Source organism: Mustela putorius, unplaced genomic scaffold, assembly GCF_011764305.1.
Source record: "Mustela putorius furo isolate JIRA1106 unplaced genomic scaffold, ASM1176430v1.1 tig00000083_pilon_pilon_pilon, whole genome shotgun sequence".
Classification (NCBI taxonomy): domain Eukaryota; kingdom Metazoa; phylum Chordata; class Mammalia; order Carnivora; family Mustelidae; genus Mustela; species Mustela putorius.
The window spans coordinates 17,314,801-17,335,443 of record NW_025421273.1 but is presented as its reverse complement, the minus strand read 5'-3'; the positions used below and the strand labels follow the sequence as shown (position 1 = coordinate 17,335,443).

At 40.2% G+C, this 20,643-nt stretch overlaps 1 protein-coding gene across 1 annotated transcript in view; it reads left to right on the top strand.

The window, feature by feature from the left end:
• CLNK (cytokine dependent hematopoietic cell linker) overlaps window positions 1-20,643 on the top strand; it is a 165,574-nt gene that overhangs the window by 128,653 nt on the left and 16,278 nt on the right. The window contains exons 12-16 of the mRNA XM_013044762.2: window positions 2,633-2,660; window positions 6,494-6,512; window positions 8,390-8,471; window positions 10,230-10,270; window positions 16,876-17,009. Coding sequence (XP_012900216.1) covers window positions 2,633-2,660; window positions 6,494-6,512; window positions 8,390-8,471; window positions 10,230-10,270; window positions 16,876-17,009 — 304 coding nt within the window. The remainder of the gene's footprint in view (window positions 1-2,632; window positions 2,661-6,493; window positions 6,513-8,389; window positions 8,472-10,229; window positions 10,271-16,875; window positions 17,010-20,643) is intronic.

The following is a 20,643-nucleotide window of genomic DNA, read 5'->3' as shown; positions in this document are numbered from 1 at the left end:
AGCTTCAGCAAAATCCAACCCCATGCTGCAGGGTTCGGCCAAAATGTAATTTACAGAAGGTACCTGCTATCTAACCAAAAAAACACCTGTCTGCCTATCTACAGTTTTCCCTTTTCAACCGCAAAGCTGGCACCACCTCAGTTCAAGCCATCTCAGGGACAAAAATGTATGTTCTGAGGATTTGGGAAGTGAAAACAACAACAACAACAACAACAATCCGTGGAGATATTGAGAAGCCAGAGTCCTTGAAGAGAGGGGAAACATTGATTACCAAGAAGCATACAAATTTGCATGGGAATGGGTACTTACAGGAAATACTGATTTTAGAATGTGACTTTAATTATTATTATTATAGTCCTGCAAGATATCGCCACTGGGGAAAACTGCATGAGTGCACACAGGATCCTTCTGTATAAGTTCTTACATGAGCATGAGACCTACAATTATCTCAGAACAAAAAGTTTCATTTAAAAGAAAGTGTTTAATGGATGCAGATGGAAGGTGCTATTTTCTTCCAAATAATGTTCACGTATATTATTTCATGAGAACCTTAATCAACCCACTTCATTTCTGTGTGGGTTTACCCATTTTACAGGTGGGAAAACCAAGCTTCAGAGAAGGGACTTCACTTCCAGAGAATGAGGGAGCTCACAGATGACAGCACAAGGATTCAAACCTAGTTTATGTAAAACTCAGCAAAATCTAAGGGAGGCTCAAGAAGTAAAATGGGTTATCCTCAAATACACACAGAGCACATATTATGAACAAGAAAAACATGGGGAAGCTTATCCCTGTCACGGTTTTTGGGCCATCTCCAAAACAGAACACAGGACCACTTACACAAAATGAAAGATGCTCATAGGGAGGTGGCATGGTGCCATTGGGGTGGTCAGACAGGTCCCCACCCTGGTCTGCATTTTGTGAGGGTGCAGGTCTCCCCCAAACACCCCCAACCACCACCAAAGCCAGATACCTTCATTTTATAGGTAAAGGGAGCAACTAACTTAGGGAGTCTTGTCAACAGAGGCAGTCTCGGGTCCAGAGACGTCATGCACAGAAAACCCTCCTACAACTGCTTGGGTTATCACGTAAAAATCCATCTTTTAATGCTACCACTTCAAAAGCCTAGTTTTCCTGAAGCCTCCCATTTCCATTGATCGAATATAATACTTATTTGTAAATCAGGCAATTTTATCTAGACGGAAGGACACTCTGTCACACTGCATAGGTTAAGGAACCTTAGACAATAAGACTTATTTACAAACTCAGTTAAATCTTAAAACATCTGAAATACCTATATACATCTAACTTTAAACCCTAATGAGCAAAACTTACTTTAACAACTTTTATAAATCTAATAAGGTAAATAGATAAATCTAGACAAATTCAAGTTCTCTCAAGCAGGCTGCAATGTTTATAAATGGAGTTGAACACAGCTTGACTCTTGGAACTTAAAAATCACAAGTCTAAAATCAATTGCATGTCTTAAATTGAAACCACATGTAATCCTAAAATGCCAGAGTCTCTTAAACATTGAAAACAAAAATTAGCCTCAACTTAACCCAAATAATTAATACTATGGGTGTCTGTTCAACTTTATTACTTCTGATCATATCTCTTTTTCTTCCCATTTGCCCCATTGAAAGGGGGAGGCAGTGGGTAGAGGTACCATCTCTGATGGGCTGATGAACTGGTTACAAAACATGGCCCTCACTCCACTTGCCTGCTGCTTGGTTGTCTGAGAACAGGATATAGCATCTGAGCGCTGTGTGCTCCTGGGCTCATCTCCGTCTCTCTAGATCAACTGTCGCCTTCTGAGGCTGGTGTTGTTGCCTCAACCTCCTCACATTCCCTCAGGACCAGGCTCTCACTGGCAGACCCAGGCAGACAGAATGTGCATGTCAGTCCTCATTGGCCTTTAACCACATCCCAACAGCAGTACCCACTGAGCGCCCCACATGGTCATCCTTATTGCTAGCAATCCTAAATGAATGCTCCTGTGGCCATTGCACAGATGAGAAAGACAAGTTCAGAAAGGTGAATTGATTGAATTGTCAGTATCCATGAAAGGCTTGCTAGCTCTTCTGAGACGTGCCCAGGGCACACATCAACACACCGTGCATTGAGTTCTTACCCCATCATCCATTCCATGGTATGTCTCATTCTCCCTCATGGAAGCATCTTTCCTCTAACCCACCGCTTCCTGGGGTCCCGCTGTACCCTGCAACGTCTTACTTAAGACTCGTTATATTTCCTCAAAACAAAACACTCAGAGTTTTGCAATCAAGATAATAATAGCAGGTCTGACTGTGCTAATAAAACCCAACAAGGAAAACCAAATGTGAGGAGAAATGATGATGTTACTGAAATTCTCCAAAAATGAGAAGCTAGTTTATTCATGTCCTTTCTGTCACCACCTTTTGTATTCCCTCATAACTTCTTCTGTTTCTTAGAAAATTATGAGAAAATAACCTGGCTTTCACTTTAAAGAACAGTGATGAATATCACACTGGACCATGGGCTGTTAATTTGGCAATGAAAATGCAGTCAAAGGTTTTTAAGGGCTCAGAGTGATTTTATCTTGATCATTATGAACTGTATTTATGTAACACCATATTTCTTTTCCTTACAGGCAGATAAGCTTAAAGGACTTAAGTGAGGTAAGTGGAATTTTGTCCTCAGAAACAAAGAAGGGATTTCTGTGCATTAATGTCTGTGATGGGCAAGACACTATTTGATTCAGAGACTTTATCACAATTAATTCTCATAACAGCTATACCCAAATGTATTAATATCTCTACTCTAAAGATGAGAAAACTAAAGTAAAACAAGTAAAGGTCCCGATCTGAGACCAAGGTCTTATTTTGTGACCTGAAGATATCAGAGTTCACTAGTCCAGTGAAGAGCATCCCAGTTTCCACAGAAGACATAAAGTTTCCACCAATGACCTCCAGTCTTCCGCTTTCCAGAAATAAGATGTTGGAAATGGTACTATACCTTACCATTTGTTCTTCAAACGAAAGACAAGACGGCTCAGTACAAAACATTTTAAATATGGACCACATAGACCTGGATTTGAATACACATACAACCCCACGGCCACAAAATAGAGAAAGATAATACTTCTTTGCAAGGTTGTTGTGAAAAAGTTAAAATAAGTCAAAGAAAGTGCATAATGACCAAGTGAGCTGTAGAAGCTCAATTAACAGCAGGAAAGTCAGATATCATGGAGCTGCCTTAGAGTCCTTCCACACTCAGCTCCTTAACTCCCAATGAGGAAATGATGGGTCCACTGTGACTGAAGGAAAGCCACTGTCCAACAGCTAGAGAGTGGCCTCACCTCATTCCCACTGGCTTCCTAAGGAGCATGGTTCTTGTTTTAGTCTTTCAACTATGCTCTTACATCTGGACAGCATAGGTTAATCTATTTTCTTTCTTTCTTTTGTTCTGTCTGTCCATCTGTCCTTTCTTATTTGGTTTTATGAGAATGCTAAAATCAAGTCACACTTCTCACTTGTGACTAAATAAGACACTTACTACCTCTCATCCATCAGATAAACATGGCAAAGAGGACAGCACATAACTGCTGAATGAGAAGGCCAGCCCTGGTTCTAATCAGGACCTCACCCAGCTCCTCCTTTTCTGGGAGTTTTTGGGTTTTCCAAGTGCCCCGGGGAAGGAGAAAGGTGGGTGTGGTGCTCTGCTACTGGGCACTCTCTGTCTCCACCGCTTTGTTCCTGTGGGTCGAATTTATGTGTCCCCGGTAGCAGATGGCTGGCACACAAGATGATCTATGGTCCGCAACTCATAGGTCAGCCTGTAAGGAAAACAGGCTCTCCAATCATTTAGGAGCAAGAAGGAAGTAGCGAGCCTCAGACAGCGGGGGTCATGCAGGACAGTTTGTTTTCTTTGCGACTTTGGTTGGCATTCTAGAAGTAGATACCATCTAAAACACAACACCGCCTACTGGAAAAACACATTCTTCCTCCTTATCTTTTGCCAAGATACTTCCCCATTGTTTGTCTGGGCTGAGAGTCAAGGCCATTTCTCCACCACAGAAGTCCATCTCATAGGACAAAAGCCAAGCTTGGGTGTGAAGTGCTTACTCACATTATATCTTGGGAACCAGAACTCATTCCCAGCAGACCTGGTGTGCTGCCCACCCCAACTCAGATTCACACAGCACATTATAGTTGTCAGAGAGACTCATTGTGTCATTTAATTCTCACACAACCCTAAGAGAAAAAAGAAGCCTCGAGGAAGGCTGAAGACTTTCCAGAGTCCCCACAGCCGGCAGAAGACAGGACCAGCCCCTGAAAATCCTGGTCCACTCCCCACACTATGACGTTCTGCCTCAGGAAACTCAGAGACACTTCTGAGCTAAAGTAGCTTGAAAGAAAGAAAAAAAAAAAAGGAAGAAGGAGGAGGAGGAGGGAAAGAGAGAAGGATGGGAATGGAGGGACGGACATAATAAAGCAGGCATCACTATTTAACTAGAACGTTTACTTTCTAACAAGAACAACCAAAAAAAGGTAACGTAGATAAATGAGAGATTTTACCCCACTTTTCTAATTGCATTCCATTTCAAATTCAGAGCCCTCAAGCACAAAGTGGGCTGGATCTCAATTAAAGAAAACACCTGCTGTCCCAGAAGGATAGCTTTTCAGCCGTGTTTCCAGCTCTGCTCCCCCAACTCCTTCAACAATCCTGAGATTTGTCTTCAACAAGACTGTCTCCGCAGCAGCCTCTGACTGGGCACTTGGAACTGCCATGTCCAAAGTCCCACGCAAGACTTAGCGGGGAGACTCTCAAACCACTCATTAAAACGGATTCATTACCCTTTTTACTTAGCCTATAGATTTGCCTGGTTTGCTGTCCATGATGAAATGTATGGCCTCTTGCCAGAACCCAAGGGGACACCTAGGTTTTCAAAACAAAGGGGCTTGCCTGTTGCCGAGCTTCAATCAAGAGGTTCAATGCCTCTCTGAGCTGTTTTTTGCTAAAGGTCTCTTGTCTGGGAAGACAATGTGAGTCAGGAGACCTAGGCTCGAAGGGTCAGTACACTCCCCACCCCACACACACACTCTCACACACACTCCTGCATTGTAAATACATCATAAGTCCAGTTTGTAGCCTAAACTTTTCATGTAACATTGAGACATAATTGGAGCATAATCCTATCACATACTCTACATAAATACTTTCCATGCATTTATAATTCTGATAAATCAGTATAGCACCAAAATTGACTTAACAGTTCTCACTTAGATGGGCACATAGATCATTTCCAGGGTTTGACACTATAAGGAATGATGTACTGGATGTCTTTGTGCATGCAAATGGGTCCAAATATTGGTCCAAAAATTTTCTTAGGGAAAAAAAATCTCATCGATGGAATTATTGGGATGAAAATAGGAGCAATCCTAAGGTTTCTTGATGGCTATTGATGAAGTTCTTGAACCTAGGTGAGGTTCAATGGGGTAAGGTTCGGAGCCGACGGCTAAGAAAGAACTCTTAAGACGTCTTTGGTGCAAAAAGGTGGTTTATTAGAGCACGGGGACAGGACCCGTGGGCAGACGGAGATGCTGCTGCGCCGTTATCCTGAGGAGTGGCTGATTATATACACAGGAGTTGGGTAGGTGAGGACAAAGAGGGTGATGTTAGTCTCTAAGGAATTTTGGAAGCAAGGTCTACAGGACCTTGAGGGGCTAGCTATTGATGGGAGAAAGGTTATTCATTACTAGTAGTAAAAATCTTCTTGTGAGACCCTTTAGATGTATATCAGTGGGTCATATGCTTGGGAATGATTCTCGGACACTATCTTGGAGATCTAGAGATAAAGTTTCACATTTCTCCTATCAAGTGTCCTTGTTAGTGAGATTTGGGTTTAGAAGAAATTTAACTTTATTTACTTTTCCTTCTGCCTCAGCCTCCTTCAGTTTTAATGGAGGGGAGGGTGACAGTAGGGCTTGAGGAACTGAGTTATGTGCCTTTGGAAATTGGGCTATTGATAAGGTAACTTCTTTGTTGTAAATCTCAAAGACATTTGTAAACCAAAGGAGACTCCTGCCTTGCAGGACTGTGTGTGATCTCTGCAAGTTAACTATTTGTTTTTCTTTTAGGGCAGTCAGGGGTGCCTGAGGAATGTGACACATATTGGGGGGGGGGGCAAGGTACCAGCTTTTGCTTGTCCTCAGCCAGCCTCCTGCTCCCTCATCAGCTATGATTCACATGTTTTCAGAAGAGCCAAAGTAATTTTAACGTCATCAGCAGATTGCATATTTGCCTGTTGCATCACACAGAGAGTAAAACATTTTTATTTTTATTTATTAGTGTTTTGGAGAATTATTTGTAGGTTTTTAAAAAATCTATACTAACAAAAATGTTGCCCAAATTCTACTAACCAATTGCTCCAAAACACAGGTTCAATGTAAAATTCTCTATCAGCAAGACTCACTCAACATTATTATTTTTTGTTGCTATTTCAATGCAGGTCCTTGGGACAGATCGAGGTAAGCTGTTTACATTTGTTTTCATACCCTGATACCATTAGGTTGAGTTCCATTTCCAGATTTATAGCATTAGTCATTTTTAGAAAAGATTGTTTCAGGACCTGGGAATCGAGGAGCACCTGTGTGTATGCACGATGATGTGATTCAGATGGGCCCGGGACCTCCCCTAGTGTACTCAAGAGCCCTCTGGTTGAAACAAGGTGATTAAAATCAGGGCTGAGCTGGAGGTCTTTCTTCTGCTCCAGGCACCTGACAAGAAGGAGGCACACGGTCTGCCCCTGCCACTTTAGAAAGACATGGCTGTCCCACTGCACCAAGGAAGCTCTTGGTCTCTCTGGCTTTGATGGAACCCATGCACACACACGCATACCCTCCTCTGATTGTGCATACACACATATATGTGTGCACACATCATTGGTGTTAATGTGCAACGCAATCCAACACTCATTCAGTAGTTGGCATGCTAAGCAACAGTATGCTCATGCCTACCTTTGAAATACCATTCACCATTCGCTTATGATGATCAGTTATGTCAAAGCCAAGGGCCTGAGCCATGGCCCAAAGAGTGGGACAGACACAAGCAGCATACTCCCACAAAGCAACATTGGTTAGGCTGCTACCGACTCACTCGGTGGTTTTGGCCATGTTGTGTTGCCTCTGCGGGTCTCAAGTCTGCTCTTCTTGGGAGTTTGGCTTCAGTGGGCCTAGACTGGGTTCGTAGATTCTCAGGGGTCCCTGATGGAGAAGTGGGGGTCGGTTGGCAATTCTAAATAATTTTAAGACCTAAAGTAAACTGTGCCTTTTCCACACCAAAGCTCAACATCCTCACTAAAATGTTCAGATGCTGTTGCCTTGGACTTCTGAGATTATCAGTACAGTGATGTCACATTGATCACCACACGAGGGACAGAGGCTCTAGGTGGCTGCTTATGACATGAAATGATTTTACGGGATAGGTGACTAGAGGACCAGGCATCAACCCCAATTATGTTTCAAGTATTCACAGCCTTTCAATCAGAGGTGTCTAGTCTGTGACCCACCTTGGACAAAGAAAGAGCACAGAGCAACAATGAGAATTAAGACATGTCAAGGTCGATATGCTTCCTTAACTTCACTAAGGACAGCCACAGGGAGAGTGTTTTATGGCATTTCATATCATAGTATGATTATATCCCTTGGTGATTTGGATGGCAGATTAAAATCTATTCATGATGAAAAGAAAATAAATAGTGGTCACATCCATGGCTTATGTAATTACTAAATAACTCCAGTTCATACGGTTGGCAGATCTTTTAAAAACTTAAAGATCAAAGGGGAAATTTTGAGAAAATATATGCCTGCTGGTAAGCAGGCAGGCACGGCTAGTCCAAACTCCCAGAATCCTGGGCGCTCTCTAGCCGTGTTGCTGAAGAGATGCAAGACTTCAGGAGGGCGTGGGCCAGCACTGGACAAGCCCCTGCCCAAAGCAGTTCTCAAGTTTCCCTGTTTTATTTATGTTCCTATGTAAGTTCTCACTTGAATGCAGAATTCAACTTCGGTTCACTTCCATGCCAAGCCCTTCCAAGAACAAATACCTTCCAATATGATATTCTGTATTTCTGGAACCTCAGTGATGAATTCCCGATTCAGGACTCTTGATCCTATCGAATATTCACGATTCAAAGTGGTTTTTATAGCCTCAGGGAAAAGCCACCCCCAGGAGCCAGGACAGTTGTAGAATACATAGGCTACAATTTCTGTAACAACAACCCAGTCCTAATCAGAGATCTACAGTTTCTGTAACAACAACAACAACCCAGATGAAATTATGGAAGTTCCATTAGGTCCCCAATCATTTTCTTTTTACAATCTGACCATTATGCGACTCCTTTATACAGTTCCTCATTATCAGAAGAAACTTGAATCAATTCACCTGTCACGAAATCAAAGCCCTCCAGATATTCCTCTTGCCACTTCCAGGTAAGGAGACAGGAATGCCTTGTTGGGTGGCAGCCTGGGGATCAGGCCATGTGTTGTCCTGGATAATGACGCACCAAGGCTTCCTGAGGAATGGGAAGTCTTTGGTCTTTGATAATGAAGCCTAGTGATGAGGCCCAAGGGAAATGTGTGAGTCACAGTTGTTAGGGAAGCTGATGGCATTGCTCTTCCTGCAATTTACTAGCGATTGCTTGTTAGAGAAGTTTGGGAGATCTGAAGGCTTGGATATGAACTAGACAGGATTAACTGGAATGGATGCAAATCAGTCTGGGGGAAAAATTGGCCATTTCTAGTTATTCTCAGCTGGTAACGTATAGGTTACCACCTGCAAACTGCCAGCTACTTTTGAACAAAACTTTATAGATGGCTGGGGGTTGAAAATGCCATTATCTAATTTAACATTTGCCTGATTGGGTTATTGTGACAACTACTGTCCCAATTGAAGATTCGAGGAAGCAAAGGCTCAAATCAGTGATTCACTGACCAAGGTCACTATAAATCAGTGCTGGCTTCCTTACAACAAAATCCAGGACCTCCAAAATTAGTGGTTCTAAGGTCCCCATGACCCCTGGCTGGTCAGCGGTTCTGACCTCAGATCATGCCACTTTCCCACTGTCTCAGCCCCTGTTTTCACTTAATGCAGGACATTTGCACATGCTATTCCTCTGTCTATACCACCTTCCTCCATATTTCCCTCTCAGGACCCTCTCCCTGCTTGGCAAACCCCTCTTCAGCCATCATACCCCAGCTTAAAGCCACACTGAATTTAAGAGATAGTTCTAACCCACTCTTTGGAAGGAATAAATGAGGCCCAGAGAGTCAAGTTCACTGAAGTCAAGTTCAACTTCAAAACCCAAACAGTAGCCCATGCTGCCAATCATGGCTTAATTCTGAAAATGCTGAAATCTGACTTTCCCTGGTGTCCTGCCTACAGTTAAGATGTTATATTTTATTTACTCAATAAATACTTATAGGGAGTGTACCTTATCTATGGTAGAACAGAGTCACGGTCAGGAGAGACCCACCAGAATCAGACTGCCCAGCCTCCTCACTAGCAAACCACATCCTTGGGCAACGTTGCTTGTCCTACAGTAGACACTGAGAGCAGATCCAGGCCTACTGCAAGTTCCTGAAAAATGTCAGCTCATTGCCACGGGTCAGGCCTGCTCATCAAGGGCCTGATCTCTATCCCCTGTTACCTCCCCTTCCCTCACTTGCTTGTTGGTGTTTCAATTGTCTTTTACTATATTTTATAATCCTCTTTCTCTTATGGATTTCCTCATCCTAATCCATAGTTTTCTCACTTAGCTCACGTTTCAAGAGGGAACAAGATAATTTCTGTGCTCCTCTTGCTTGCTATGGCTCACTCTCCTTCAACTGGTAAACAATTTCTAGAAAATATCAGCCCCAACCCGCCATCTATCTATGGTGACCATAGTTACGAGGCAAGTCTGAATTCATGGCTTCCAAAAGCAAAGAATCATAATATGTGCTTATTGAAATATGATGGAAAGAACACATGTGGGCCAATTTGTTCCATATATGGTTCCCTGCCTTGAGAAAAGAGAGAAAGAAACAGCTGCCTACTGCCTTACAAAACAAATCCTTGTAGCACAGCCAGTGAAATAGAAAGTGCTTGGAAAATGGGACTTAGTCCATTATGACTGACCTTGCCTTGGAGTGGAATTCTAGCTACCATGGGAAATACCAACATTCTGTCAATTCTAACATTTCCTTTAGCTCACCATTCGTGACCAGGAACCACAGTGTGCAAAACAGAGGTAAGAGCACCTTATGTAAGAATTATAAAACAAACAGGTAAGCCATTACACTATGACATCCCTGCGCTGTGACTTAGCTTTTGCGAGCCTCAGCGTCGTTGAGCTGATGCATGTAGGTGTAATTAGAGCATTTTCATCGATAGATAGTATTCCATTAGTTAATATCACAATGTATATCTGTAATTAAATATGATCCCTTAGGTAGCTTCCAGAGTGTTCTTCTTATGAACATAATGGTGTTATGAACAATAATGTAGAAGTCTTCCCACATACACAACACAGTAACTACTTCTCTGAGAGTGAAATTTCTGAGTTGGAGGCTGTGCCTCTCTTCGATTATACTAGATGTGTCTTCCAGACATGCTAGTTCACCAACAGCTTATGAGTCCTCCTCATGCCCCATCATCTCCAACAGTTGTTCTTGACAAACTGTAAGTTCTGCCAATCCTTTGGATGTAAAATAGATTTATCTTAAGTCTATCAAACAAAGAAAATCAAATGGATTCCTCTTACTAATTGATGATAAAGATGAACATAGGACACCTGTCTGCAGAGTTGTCTACTGTAGCATATAAATATAGTGTCATATTCCTATTGGTGGTGGGTCTCGATATTATTAGTATTATATTGTTCAAACAAATCTATCATATTTTTGCATTTCTTTCCTCACCCCATATGCTATGAAGATTCTGTGTTCAGGTCTAATCTTCTAATCTCTTTCTGTTGAGCCAGAAGAGAGCTGAAAGCTGCAGGAAGCAGACCCCATGGGATGTAGTGGAATGACTGAGGTTCTACTGACCTGAGTCCTAGTGCTGCCTCCTTCCCTACAACAGGGTCATCTTGAGCAAGTTCATTCTTGGAGCCACACCCTCCCTCCATCCATAAAATCCAAATAATAATATTAACTCACAGGATTTTATACACACACACACACATACATACACACACACACACACACACAAATGTGTGACACATAGTATACAACTGACACATTTTAATAAATATCCTTCCTTCTCCAGGGATTCCCAGCCCAATTGATCCATAAGACCCAAGAGTTTCCTGCCTTACCTCCATCTTGTCCTTATCCTTCCCCTCCCTATACTATCTAGGTATTAGATTGTAAAACCAATCTGGAAAGTTTATTTCCCATGACATGTGCCACATTGCTAATAAGAGTTGTTTAAGAGGGGCGCCTCGGTGGCAGTTAGGCAGTTAAGGGACTGCCTTTGGCTCCAGTCATGATCCCAGATCCCCAGGATCAAGTCCTGCATCAGGCTCCCTGCTCAGTGAGGAGTCTGCTTCTCCCTCTGGCCCTTCCCCTTCCCCTATTTCATACTGTCTTTTGCTCATTCTCTCTTAAATAAATACATAAAATCTTTAATTTAAAAAAAAAAAGTTTCCCAAGAGAAGATTTCCTTTTTTAAAGGAAGACAGTCAAAAGGAAGAACTGTGAATAACAGGATGGGTCCAATCCCTAAGAATCAAAGGGCAGAATGGCCAGACTAGGTGTATGAAGACAGGAAGACTTGCAGCATCAAGGGGCTGAGCAAATCTAGGGACTGAGCAGGGGCTGTGAGAATATGCTACAAGGAAAGTAGAATCAGCTTAGAGAAAATTCCAAAGTTTTAATTTGAAAGACAAAACCATGCACAAGTGAAAAATGAGAAGGAATTGAAGATTGGAACAGCAGTGTTAGTGAGGCCGATGGTCTTCACAGACAGGAGTCCAGTCAAGCATCCCCAAACTGGGAGTAAATCATCTGTTCTGAAGTCTTACAGGCTGTCCTCCACCCGTGTCCCAAAACAGTTGATGAAGGAAGTAGCCCAGGATGGATGGGGGAAATGTTTCCAGAGCCTTCAAACACCACAGATTCACTCCTCTTTCACTCATCAAGCATCCACAAAGCACATGGTTTTATGCAGAATTGGGTTGGGTGGGTCCTAAGAATACAGAACAGAGGCAGCCCCGCCCTTCAGCTAACCAGTGCTTAACTGCTCCCCTGTTGGCTTACTGAGCATGTGTTCATTCTCCTGAGTAAGAATTCATTGCTCGGGCACCAGGACTTGGCAGAAACTAGATGCATAGAAAAACACACAATCTCAGCACTCAGTTTTCAGTCTAGCTAAGCTTACTGGTTTTAATTTGAATGCCTAAGCCGAAGGAGGCAACACTCTTCATGTAGAAGAGTGAAATCTATGCCTCTGTCAATGGGTATATTATCTTATTCTACAAATGAGAAAGGAATTTGGGAAATGCTTTTTCTTGATAGTTCAGCAACTACTTGATAAACAGACTTGGCTCAATTCCCCGATTAATGAATTCAAGCTAAGCTATTAGGAGTCTGAAAATTCTGTGCCCAACAGAATTGGGGTTGGGAGGGGTCCACACCACCAGGCAATTCTCAACACCAGCTGAGTGACCTGTAGTTCAACTCTATTCTGACACTACAGGGAGTCCCTTAGATCCCACAAGATTGCACCTCCACCAGCCCATGTCAGATGTCAATCATATGCCCAGGTTGTCACCTGGGCTTCTGATCAACCAGCTATACATCCAAGGTTCCAGTGAACCTCTCCCTAGATTCAATTAATTTGCCAGAGTGGCTCACAGAACTCACAGAAACATTTTTCTTGCTGGATTACCATTTATTATAAAAGAATACAATTCAGCCACAACCAGATGATAGGGATGTACATGACAGGTCCTGAACAAAGGGGCTTCTGTCCTCATGGATTTTGGGACATGAATGATGGCACATGGAAGAGTTCTGGTTCACCAAACCAGAAGCTCTCTGAACCCCATACTCTGAGGTTTGGAGAAGTTTCATTTCATAGGCACAATTGATGAAATCATTGGCTACTGGTGACTGATTCAAGTTCAAGCCCCTTTCCCCTTTCCTAGGTCAAGGGGGTGGGACTAAAATTTCCAACACTTCAGTCACATGGCCGGTTTACCTGTCAACCAGCCCCCATCCTTAGGCACTTTTGGAAAGTCACCTTATTAACATAAACTCAGGTATGGTTGCAAGAGGTTTGTTACACATATTAAGGAGCCTGTATCATTCTTATTACTTAGGAAATTCCAAAGGTCTTAAAAGCTGCTGTTAGAAACTGACTATAACCAAAGACATGTTTCACCACTGCATCACAGAGCCTAAGTGAATGGGTATCAGGACCAAAAACAAATTATTTTGATATATTAGAAGATGGTCCAGAAAGGTTTGGCTCTACTCCAAAATTCTAATATTAATCTCTAAGCTTGGGATTGTATGGGATCTGTCTTCTTTTTGTTCAAAATTTTTTGTTTTCTGACATTTTATTTTTCTATCAGCATTTTATAAATATTCTTTAAAAGATATGCCTCTTACATTATAAAATTGCTTTTTAAATTGCATGTAAGAGTAAATTAAAATTTGCCAATAAATATGTATGGATACCTGCTTAAAATAAAACGCTTTTCTGTAACTTACAAAAGAAAAGTCTAAAACAGTGTTTCTTTTATAATAGTAACAACAGAAGCAGTGGTGTTTCTTGAGCGATAGTACAAACACCACACTAACAGCTTTATATACAGAAGAGTTTTGAAATGCTAGTAATTACTGATATCAATATGATTCAACAACCCATGCCTTTTTTATTAGGCTACCCTACCTCAAATTTTATTGCCCACCCACACACTGTCCTCTCCACAATATTCTTGTACTGTCCTCTAAGTAAGAGAGTCTTATTTCATGGGGTTATAAAACCAAACTGCAGTCTTATGTAAAATATATATATATATTTGTATATATAAGTATATTTATATATGTACATATGTGTATCTGTATACATATAAATATGTGTATATATAATATATATTTAATATTATAATATTATATTATATATGAGTATATATATAATTTCCAAAGATTAGCAGCCATTATTCTAGAACAAAATCAGTTAAATATTTGCAATGGATTATATACTCAGAATTTCATTCACTCATTAAACAAAGAGCCAAAGGGCTTTCAAAGGAAAACAGTACAGCGAGTTGTTCTGTTTGTTGTTTTGTTCCATTTAAATCATTCTCTGTATAGACTACAAATGCATATAGATGTTTCTAAATGCTCTTTTTCAAGTTGGACTTTTTAAATATTCAAGCAAGGCACTCAGAATCGAAATCTAGTAAATCAGTTGCCACAATATAATGAAAAATTAATAATCACTGAACATTATTATGTAAACTACAGAAACCAAGTGATAGACAATGCTGATAATGGTTACTTTCTTTTCTGAAGTACACTCTTACAGTTTCGATCCATGTTGAAAAGATAGAGATGGCCATTTCAGTAATAAGTCTCTATGCACTGTTTCACTCTAATTTAAAATAAAGTTTTTAAAGTATTTTCAGAAATACTACAAGAGCTCTTTTAGTTTTTTCTTGTTTAGGATTTGTCTAGTATATAGTCTCCATCCTCCCATTAGTGACCACTTTGTCATTATATTTTGGTGTCACTATATTTAAGCATAACTGGAATTTTTTAACTAATCTGTACCTAATTTTTAAATGCTTAGCTTAAACTTTTGACATTTATTGTGATTACTATATTTTAGATCAGTTTTTTTATATTATTCTGTGACTCCTATTTGCCCAACTGTTTTGGACTATTTCTTTTCCTGCCAGATAGTGGGTTCATCTCCTAATTCCCCTTTCTTTCTGCCCCCTTTGGGAGTTTTATGTTTCAATTCTATTCACTCATTCATGACCTTTAACATTTTAAATAAAATCGTGTTTAAATTTTAAAAATCTGAGGTTCATATCCTCAAGCAATACAAGAAACTCAGAATGCCCTAAATCTGATGGTATGGATTCTGCACCGTTTGAAAATTAAGTTCCCTTACTTATAAAATTTGAAAATCAGAAAGGTCTTTAGCATAATTCCTATTTTTAAGGTCATAAATTGGTGGGTGAAATTAATTTACTATGATGAATGTGATTTAAACTTGAAGCAATCAAACGTTTTTCAACAAACATTTTGGTACACATAATTCCCTCTAACAAACTTTCTTAGGCTCCATGTTAAAAGCCACAATCCTTGGAACCATTAAAATAGAATTTAAAATGTCTCAGGAGTACTCAAGTCTTCTTAGGAAACTTAGAGAAAAATTCAGCTTTTTGATGACAAGTAGCAGAATAAAAACACATGACCTAAATGCTACTGTAACTTGCATGTAAATATTTGCTATTGGTATTATGTTTCAAAGTATACTGTCAAAAGTATCCCACTCTTTCCAAGTTCTTATTCAGCTACTAACTAGAACTATAATTTTATTTTTATTTTTAGACTGAACTAATACTATATAGCTTATAATTCTGCTTTCATACTAATCACCTTTCTTCCATGTTATGTTATTACTGTCCAGTATTCTACATTGATATTGCTTTTATACTCTCAAGGCTTTATGATTTTTATACAGTTAATCCTTGCTTAAAATTACTAACATATTTACTAATATCTTTGCTTAGTATTTCTCCTAACACTTCACTCCTTCCTTGTGGCCTTGATTTCATCCTTTACTAGTGTTTATGAGAATTACATGGGGTGGAATTATGCTAATTTCATTGAATATAAGGAGAAAACACCATGTCAAAACTTGACAAGTGGTAGTACCTTAAAATTGAGGTTCCATGTGAACACTAAGCCCTTTCAATGAACTTTTTGTATTCTGTTACTTTAAAGTCCATTGGTCTATCTTGCTCTTTTAAAGAATGTTCTCACCAGACATGATTTTGTAACATCATGCATTGGTCACTTGGAATATGATTCACAGACCTGAGCAGATCTTTCCAAAGTTAACATATTTTATAATTTTTTTTAAATTACATTTGCAAATAACACCACAAATCTCATCAGAAAGTTGTGCTGTTATGTAATGATGGTAGATACAAGTTATTCCAAATTCCAATTTGCACTAGAAAAATCTAATTTTATAATTGGCAACAAATATTGCCAGTTCTTTTCCATAAAGTGACGGGCTTACTTTGTTCGTTTTTAATAAAATATCTGCCAACTGCCCAAGTCTGAATAATCATAATTTATGGATTAGTCATTCTTTTAGGTTAAAAAAGTGATATTCCACTAAAACAAAAAGTTATTCTTTCAAGTTAAAAAAAATAGCATTTTCTGAGTTGAGAACCAATTTGGCTTGTTGAAGAAACTGAACAGAGGTCATTATGACCAGAACGGAGTGGACAATGTGGGATGGATGGATGGATGGATGGATGGATGGATAAGATTATTCCAGGCCTTATGGACAGAAGTAAAACAATTTGGATTTTCTTCCTGGTGTAGAGGAAATCATGGAAGGACTTTTACAAGGTGGAATAGCAAAGTCAGAACTACATTTTGTTATGATTACTTCAGATGCCCTAGAGAGGAAGGGGCAAAAGCTGAAGCAAGAGAAAAATCCAGAGGAGACTGCTGTCCAAAATGAGATGACAGTAGTGTAAACCAAGAAGTGTACCCCAGACACAGGCAGGCGTGATGAGTTCCAGCTCCTTGCTGGAGGGAAGAAATCTGACACAGTAACAAAATCATACTTATATGTGAATTTCCTTTTCCCCAGATCATAAAGAAAGCATGCAGTTTCATCCTCCTCAGAGATGTCAGTCCCCAGCCCACCTCAGTCCTCAGGAAAATTCACTGCACTATAAAAACACAAACTGGAGGAAACCTTTCTCCACGAGGTCTGATGAAAAGGTAAAACAAATACTTCTCTTCAGTGTCTTTCTAGATGAACTTAGCATCAACAGAGAGCTTTATTGAACCATTCCTACATGGAGATCATCGTGGTTGGCTTTATTTTATTCCCCCTCAGGCTATATATTACTGATTTTTAATATTTTTACAGTGTTTTGTTATATTTTATACTGCCCTTCTAACCAGTCTTTAATTTGCACATTCTCAGATTCTTCAAGTGGCTTTAATTAATAAAAAAAAATAGAGATATCAAAGCCTGTGTTTTATATTCACTAGCTTTTTAGGACTAACAAGGATTTATATATTGCAATACTTTTGCCAATAAAAGAGCCACCTACTATACACTGATTGCATTTGAACAGTCCAACAATTTATTGAGCACTTATTGTATGCCATATAATGTGCTAGAGGATATTGTCCCTGCCCCAGAGGAAACATAGAGCAAGGAGAGGTGCTAATTCATAACAGATGTATTCTTGTTTGTCCTTCATCTATTTCCTGCTCTCTTTCTAAAATATTCACCATCCCTATTATCTTCTTGGATCATGCTGCACTTACATTTACAATGGGGATGGCGTGTGTGTCCATGCCCTTCCCTCCATTACTTTATAACATTGCTGATTAAATAAAGCCTTTCACTATAAAGCACAGAGGGATATGCTTCTTATGGGTCTCCATCCCATATCCCCCATATGCTTGGGGGGTCCTGCGATGGAGCTGAGAAAGTGTTTTAAGCAGAAGCAGAGCATATAAGGTATCTCTGGTCCAGTCTACAATCTTTGCACTATCCTAAAGGTCTTTTGCTGTCCTTATATTAATTTCTACCTTAATTCTAAAAGAGGTCTCAAACTCTTAAGTTAGACTTTGGGAAACTTTGGCACATACTTCTGTTACTGACCCTTGCTATGTACCTGGCTTCTCTTGCCTCTGTCATCTCCTTCATGAGCACTGAAATCCCTGAGTTCTAACCAGGTGTCTCTCCAAAGTATACCTCTCCCTGAGCATGGATTCCTCACAGGCATGGGAGAAGCTTGCACTAGATCGGGACTGCACTGATGTCAACAATTTCAATGCACCTTACGATCTGTGACCTACCCATGTACTATCAATAACAAGGTTTACTTATTAATATTCTTTGACTCTTTTTTCACTTTGTATCACTATTCTAAAGAAAAAGACAGTATTATGTGCCACAGATAGAAAGTAACTTTGAAACTAATTGCAACAATCCACTTCTGGGTATATATGCCTCAAAGAATTGAAGACAGGGACTCAGAGAGGTATTTGTACACCCCTGCTCATAGCAACATTTTTCACAATAATGCCAAAAAGTAGAAATAATCCAAGTACTCACTTTGTATATATAAAACATTTATACGATATTAATAATAAAATGTAAACTATATATCTATATAATATTTCAATTATATATTTACATAATATATCTAATATAAATAATATATAATATACAAAATATATTAAAATATATAATATACATAAATAGGGATACAGCAGCGACTTTATATATATTTATTTATTATTTTATGTTATATTTGTATATAAAAATACATATATGTTTGTATTTATATTTCTATTTTATATATATATATATATATTTATATAGAGAGAGAGAATCCCTGCAGTATCCTGTTACATATATATATATATGTATATGTATAATGAGTATTTGGACTATTTCCACCTCCTGGTATAAACACACACACACACACACACACACACACACACACACACACACATAACTTCAGTTTGTAATGATGACAAAGCTTTGGAGATGGACAGTGGTGCTGTTTGCAAAACCATGAGAATGTACTTGATGTCACTGCATTATAAACTCAAAAATGGCTTAAATGCTAAATCTTATGTTATGTACATTTTACAACACTTTTAAGTCACTTTAGCTCAAACAAAACAAGGCCATTAAAATGGAGCAAGATCCCACCACTCACTAATGGTTCTCAGCATAAGGACTGTTCTTCTGTTGCAGAAGAGATCAGAAAAGCCAGAGAGATATTAAGGACATACTAGAACAAAAATGAAACATTCCCCTTGAATTTTTCAAAGGGCTAGAGAGAGAACTGAAAGGAGGCTACTTCTCCCCCAGGTAACTCAAGAGTTATTTAATGCTGTATCTGAGTACCACCTAAACTTGTCTGCCAGGACTCATGACCACACCTAAAGAAAACAGGACTATAAAATCTCTAAGTGCCTTCCAGTTTGAGCAAGTAAATAAAATCAGAATGGCTGAAATGCACCCTGACTGAGCCCTGCCAAGCCCCAGTCTATCTGAGAGACCCTCCAGAAGCAGCAGACTGCTCTGAGCTCTGAGAGCTCCCACTTGTGAGAGGGATAGGGCTCTGAGGCTCCTTTCTTTCTGGAGCCTGTGACGTGGCTTCTCAGGGGTCAAGCAGAGCTCCTCCTGTCTCTGGACCTTCCCAAGGGGGCAGGGACTAGGTAGAGGAAATTATTCCAAAGGGAGTCTTAAATAAGAGACGACTTTGCTCCCCAACTGGATGAAAGAGAATGGCAGAGCCAGGCAGGAGAAAAGGGTGAGGCATGGGGTGGTTTCTAGGCAGCAGGCCTGGCTCATGCCCTGAAGTGACGCATGTCCAGAGACCAGCGAGCACATCTGGCTGGCCGGACCCATGCACTCAGCCTGGAGGGAGGTAGCCGGTGAGGTGGCAGACTCAGGCTGGAGCTAGCTCATGCCTCTCCCAGTGGAACTCACATATGCTTGGTGGTGTACCCATTGCTGGAAGGATCTCCATTCCAGTATGCACTGGGAGGACCAGAGACTCAGATGGAGAGCACAAGGACCTGCTGTCCCTTACCTAGCTCTTGCTAACCATGTGACAGATGCTGACTCCTTAAGCCTGCACTATCCTGACATGCCTACCACACAGGATTATTATGGGAGTGGACTTAATAATGAATGAAGAATGGCCTTGGAAAGGCTGGACTCACACAGGGGACTGTTTAATGTTATCATCCTTGGAATCCAGTAAAGGAATTGTAGATTCATGGCACATCTCCCTGGCAGCCCTTTCTTCTGTTATGGTGGATTTTATCATCAAAATAAATGAGTTAGTATAATAGGGTATCATGGTACAGAGAGAAATCCAGAAGGCCAGGGTTCGAATCCCAGTTCTACCACATGTGACTTGACACAAGTTCTACAAAGACACTCTTGATCTGTGCCTTCCCCTCCCCTGCTGGTTTTTCAAGGACTAAGGTCACGCCAGCTTCACAAACAATACACCTCCCACCTTCTGCACCTTCAGCAGGTGCAGATTCAGAAAGCACTGGTAGATAGAGTGTTTATGACCCATTTTGAGCGTGGTGCCAAAGGGCCTTTCTCAATAGATGGGAGCAAAATTTCTCATTACTTTCAATGACAGACGGACTCTGTTGTGCCAGTTTCCTAGAACAGTAAGCTGTGGTTACTTTTCTTGTGTCCATTTCCAGATCCAGGGATAAAATTTTGGGGCTGCGTATTTACTATAAATCAAACTGTGGTTTGACCCTAATGGAACAAAAAGCACACTTTAGTTAATTAATTGATTAAAGTTAGTACTTCTTTTTGACCCTAAAATATTCACCATCTATCTGCACCACA